At 29.4% G+C, this 6,357-nt stretch overlaps 1 protein-coding gene across 1 annotated transcript; it reads left to right on the top strand.

The window, feature by feature from the left end:
• Positions 1–3,530: 3,530 nt before the first annotated feature.
• Positions 3,531–6,255, top strand: LOC107492967 (aluminum-activated malate transporter 2). Its single transcript, XM_016114047.3, has 6 exons — positions 3,531–3,534; positions 3,688–3,942; positions 4,017–4,157; positions 4,754–5,166; positions 5,321–5,464; positions 5,799–6,255. Exons 1-6 carry the CDS (start codon positions 3,531–3,533, stop codon positions 6,132–6,134), a joined length of 1,293 nt encoding a protein of 430 aa, XP_015969533.2. The 3' UTR covers positions 6,135–6,255.
• The last annotated feature ends 102 nt before the right edge of the window (positions 6,256–6,357 follow it).

The following is a 6,357-nucleotide window of genomic DNA, read 5'->3' as shown; positions in this document are numbered from 1 at the left end:
TAGAAATATAATTAATTATTTATATTATTTTTTAAACTCTTTTTATCAATATAAATATTTAAAAGAAGCAGTATCACGAGAGATATATATAACCTAATTCCAATTAATATAGTAGTTTGTTGTTTTCTATATATGCCACAAAATAATTTAATGGTTGATATGTGGCCATGCACTAAAATAATGGCAATTTGTAGGCGCGTCAATTATTTCATAATAGTGTGAAAGCACATATGTCTGCTATGAGGTAACCAAAATATAGTGCACACTTTTGAGCATCAACCACCTGAGTTTACCCTGCTTCTCTATGTTTTCTCTCTATTATATCTCTAATATATAATAATCAAATATTAGATGATTTAAAGAGAAATGATGGACAATAGGTATCTGAAGGGGTCTATGTAATTTAGGAGAGAATTCTCTTCACTATCATTTCCATAAGTTTAGTCTAATTTAAAGGTATAACAGGCTCTAAGCTAGGAGATAATGATTCCGACACCAGTGTATTACAAGTCCTCCTACGTTTATTAAAGATAAAGTTTTAAGAGAGTTTATAAGTGTGAGACATTTTTGAATTAGTTACCTGATAGAATTCGTGGATCGGTTTGTTTTAAACCGAGCTCGACTCGACTTGTTTTTATAGATCAAGTTCAAGTTTTTTTTTAAGTTTGTTAGTTAAAAATATCAAATCATAAAAAGTTCGTCGAGTCCACTCATGAAAATATTTATTTTGCAAATAAATTATTCTTAATTTGAATTTTTAACTATTCACTTGTGACAAATTTAAAAATTAAGTAATCAAAATTAGACAGGATTCTAACTTTTTTTTTAAAGAAAAATTTTATATATATATAGATATTATAAATATGATTATGATGTGTGAGTAATGATTGATATATAAACGAATTGTAATCTACAAATTATAAATTATAAAATATAGAATTTCAAAAATCTAATCTAGTTTAAACGATTTCATACTAATTGGCCCTTTAATTTGCGTTTGGCCGCAATAATAAAAATGTAAAGATTTATTTAGATTGGTGGCTTATTGTGGTGTTGCACAATGTTGTTTTGGAGGTGCATACTATAAATGGAGGTTCTATTGGGAGGACTTTGCATGTTTTGTTGAACTTAAGATATTTTTTTTGAAATAAAAATGTTATTTATATACTAAAATCAGTCATTATTATATTTATATATAAATATATGTATGATTTAATTTATTTTCAATGCGTATTTGTAATTTTTTATTTTGAGTTATAATTATTTACGAAACAAATTTTTTAAATAGATTCGTAAACTTATCCGACTTTTAAATTATCAAGCTGACTTCAAGCCAAAAAAAATCTCTGAGAAGTAAAAGTGAGGAAGCAAAAGAGAAACAATATAAAGTAATGTATTTTTAGTTATTTAGAGTCCTTAAATTTCTATATGAATGTGTACTCTTTTTTTCTAATTAGAGAATAGTGGGGTTGGGTGGAGCCGTGGAGGAGTAGTGGTTTCATTTAACAATTATGTATATAAAAATTAGCTATCATATAAGTATATATATGTATTTGGTGTTAATGAAAAATTTTATCATATTAATGTACAAAAATTTAGTTATTTTATTAATACATTTAATTATTTTATTAAAAAATATATGTATATGTACATAAATATACTTGATAATTGATTTTTAATATCCGTTCGTCTATATAATTTTTTTTTGTTTTTTTAATCACGCAACTATATGAATAATGAAAATTAAAGTGGCCTCAGATGTGATGATAATTGATAACCTCCACTATATGCATGTAGGTTGTGTGATATACATAATTATTACAATTATCTATATCCTTCAATCTGTTTAATCTTTTCTCCATGCTTATGATTATTTGGAGGAATTTATGTAAGAGTTTAAGAAAGGTCATAATTAGTAAAAGGAGCAGGTTCTATTATTATTATTATTATTATTATTATTATTATTATTATATAAAAAATCACATGTAATTATTATTTTTACGTGAAGTTAATAGTTAAAATTTGTTAAATAATAATTTAGCAAAACTTATTAAATTATCTAGCCATTCTTAAATATCAACTTCATATGAAAACAACTGGATATCAATTTTCACCGTTAACATCTGGGGGCAGAAGCACTAACTTTATACACAGCATTCATAAAGTTGTGACACTAAAAATGTCGGATCATGGTCTTTCTATGAGGAACACCTGTTGGGAGAAATAACTATATGATCGAAACGTAGGCCAACGATTCAAGCAATCTAATACATTCATCTGATTCGTGGACGATGGTCCATTTTATTTAAATTAATACACTTGGAACTTCTAAATAGGAAAAGTAGTATTGATAATCCGTGTATTAATAGACAGCTAAGTATTTAGTAATCCAATTTTTTTTTATTTCATGAGGCACAGGTCAGAAATGATTTCAACCATAGTGAGTCAGGGAAAAGGAAGTCAAAGTAGAACTTGAACTCATTAGGAAAGCCAAAAATAATGTCTTATTAGACCATTTCTTGAGAAGGGATCGGAAAAGTGAGTTCAACTAAAAAATAAAGTCGAAAGAGATGTTTGATTTCATCGACTCAATGTATCTGGACTTGGAAATTCAGTCACAAGTACTTTATAAATTATTAAATTAATGAGGGTCGAATATGAGAATATGAGAGGTAGTATGATTAGCACGTGCTCGAATTTGAATAACTAGTTAATTTCAAAATGCGAGCAAAATTACCTTGATCTTCAAGAAGACTCAATTTGTGGGGAAGGACATGAATGTGGGGCTAATTTCTTCGGAAACAAGAAGAGCCTGTACGCAGATGACCTGATGTTACAAATATAAGAAATAGTGTATGAAATTAGTCTCACATTAAAGAAAACAAAAAAGAATGAAAAATTTATAAGATAAGAGACTCATTAATTATTTCTTTTGGTTGTCAATAGCTCTCTATAGTGGTCCAATAAAATGCGAATGTTAGGGATTTATTTATTATTTTTATTTTATTCTCCATTTATTTCAATTTTGTTTAAGATTTGGTCGACACATTGTCTCGAAATCGAACCAAAATTATTCAAGCAGAACAGTATGTTAACAATAAAATTTTCAATTCAAATATTTATAAAAATTGATGTATGTTACTATGTAACAACTACAAGTATATAATTTTGGCGATGGAATTGGTTGATCATATAGTATACGAAAATCAGCATACATAAACATAGAGCTAGATAGGTCATTAATTAATAAGCTAAGGTAGGATTTAATTTGGTCGTGTGTGTATACGTGTTCCACTAAGGTGATCACTGGCTAATAATCAATCTGTATAGTTAACAAATGAAGCTAAGAAGGTATATATGGTTTGCACTAAGATACATATTGGGTGCTACTTAGTTCATATTCACCCTCTAAAGTCTTGTCTTTGAATATATAGGTATGGAAATTAAAGTGCCAACGCATCCCACTAACTAATTTGGTACTTGTTTCATCAGGTTCCACTCATATATAGCTAGGGCGGCACGGTATAAATATGGGTCTCTCTCCAACTTCATCCTCCACAAGAGATATATAAAGTTACATAAAATAGACAAGAAAAGAAAATAAGAACAAAAAAATGGAAGCAACAACAACAACTACTACTACTACTAGTACTACTACTCATCATGTAATATCTATTGTGAATGGAGGAGAAGAGAGTGTTGGTCAGAATAATAATAGTAAGGAAAAAAGTAGAGTAGGGAAGTTGTTATCTCTTGTCCCCATTGCCAGTTGTTGTTGCTATGTGAATTTGGACACAAGGAAGACAATCCACAGCATCAAAGTGGGAGTTTCATTGGTTTTGGTGTCACTATTTTACCTCTTGAACCCTCTCTTTGATCAAGTTGGAGAAAATGCAATGTGGGCTATCATGACTGTTGTTGTCACCTTTGAGTTCTATCCAGGTATATATATTATTAATTAATTAGTACTTGCAATGCAATAAATTAGATGATAATGAATGTGTTTGTGTGATAAGGAGCAACACTGGGAAAGGGTATCAACCGTGGATTGGGAACTATATTAGGAGGTGCAATGGGTGTCCTAACAGCAATTTTTGCCCAAACCATTGGAGGGATTGCTAACTCTATTACCATCGCTATTCTTATTTTTGTCTCCGGTAAGTTTTAACTATATATATCAATATAACTCATGCATGCATGTGGAGAAGATGAAGCTACTCATAGAAAAAATCTTTTTTTTTATCTAAGAATTCTTTTAGATTTAAAGTATGATTATATATCCATATATTGTAGAATTTTTAACTACATATAACTCACCTACAGTAGTATTTTTATGTGAAGTTAATTGTTAAAGATTATCAAATAATTTAACCTACTTGATTAAATTATAATTTAACTATTTTTAACTATTAACTTCACGTAAAAATAATTATATATGAGTTTTTACTTTTTTTGAAGTAGATATTTACGTATAGTTTTCTTCGTATAAAGTTGATAGTCGATAATTATTAAATAATTTAATATGTTTGATTAAATTGTAATTTAACAATTTTTAACTATTAATTTCACATAAAATAATTGTACGTAAATTTTTACTTTTTTTATTAATATAAAAAAAAACAAAGTTTGATAGTTATTATTGAAGAAAAACACAAGACTGAGTCTGTTTAAATTTTTGAATAAGTAATTTTATGACACACGTGAATAATGGTTATAAGGAATTGTTGTTGTTGTGTATGTGTGGTGGGTGCAGGATCAGTTGCTACATATTTTCGACTGGTTCCAAGCATAAAGAAAAGATACGACTATGGAGTGATGATATTCATACTCACATTCAACCTGGTAGCGGTGTCTGGAGTGCGTGTTGAAGACCCTGTTTGGGAAATAGCACGTCAGCGTCTCTTAACGATAGTGATGGGTTTCATAGTCTGTGTTTGTGTCAACATCTTCGTTTTTCCCTTGTGGGCCAGCGACGAACTCCATCATTCTCTTGTAACTACCTTTTTCAACCTTGCCAACACAATTCAAGGCTGCTTGCTCGAACAAGAAGAAGATGCCAAATTCGTTACTGAAAAAGAAAAAGAAAAGGAATCATCATCCGCTGTTAATAACAAATTCTCTCTTTGTAATTCTGTCTTGGACTCCAAGTCAAAACATGAACTATTGGTAAGTACAATAAGTAAACAAATTTTTAATTATTCAATAAGTAACATAAATAATTATATTTTTAATAAATTTGAGAGATTATAATAGTTAAAACTAACTGCAAAATAAAGTTATAAAAAATATTGATCACCTAACAATTTTTTTCTGGGGGCAGGCAAATTTCGCAAAATGGGAACCTTGGCATGGGAAATTCGGATTTTCGTACCCTTGGGAGAAGTACTTGAAGATTGGACAAGTTCTTCGAGAACTTGCTGCATTTCTTCTTACAGTTGGAAATTGCCTCCAAGCATCAAAACAGGTAGGTATATATAAAAGGTACATGTGCAAATCTAGCTTAGTATTTTTGTTCTTTTCACTGTATCTCCTCCTTGCATAAGTAAAGAATTAATTCGTCGCGAATCTAATATTTATTTAAGAGTCTATTTATTTTTAGTTTCCAAAAAGAAAAGTGATTTTTTTTTTCAACTAGTTTACAAATTATAAGAGCCTAAAACTTTTTTTATTTGGGTGAAAGGGGACTAAATTTTTTTTTTAAAAATAGTTCCTGTTACTAAAGATATTTTTTCATATTTTTATGGGCTCATATGTTGGGTTCAATGAACAACTATTTGATATTTTTTTTGACATTACAGGCCATGGCATTATTGAAGGATTCACATTCAATCCAATTAGAATCATGGGAAGCAATTGGGTCAAAGGTTTCATGGGCTCTTAGAGAACTTGGAGATAGCATTAAAGAAATGAGGAAATTGGATGATGATAGCAATAGCATTTCCACAAAGTTGAAAGCAGCAAAAGCAGAACTAAGCCTTGTAATCTCCATGTCCAAGGTTTCATCACTTGATAATGAGGAAGTTCTAGCAATTGCAAGCTTTGTGTTATTGCTCTCTCAAGTGTTGGACAAGGTTGACCAATTGGTCAAAGAAGTTGATGAACTTGGACATCTTGCTGCTTTTCCTACTCATTAATTCATATCTTAGACCCCCATATAAATCTATATAGTATATGCTATTATATCTAGTATCTAGTAGTGTTAGTACAAACAAAATGCCAAATTTTTGGGTCATCAAAACAAATTTAGAAATATGTGTCTTAGTGTAGTATATTGTAATATCAATAAGCTCAAAGTAAAATGATGTATCATGGATTTTAATGGCGATATATCCTCTAAATTTTTTTTTTCAGTGTCAT

This window comes from Arachis duranensis, chromosome 6 (genome assembly GCF_000817695.3).
Source record: "Arachis duranensis cultivar V14167 chromosome 6, aradu.V14167.gnm2.J7QH, whole genome shotgun sequence".
Lineage (NCBI taxonomy): Eukaryota > Viridiplantae > Streptophyta > Magnoliopsida > Fabales > Fabaceae > Arachis > Arachis duranensis.
The sequence above is the reverse complement of the archived record's forward strand: the minus strand, read 5'-3'. Positions and strand labels throughout refer to the sequence as shown.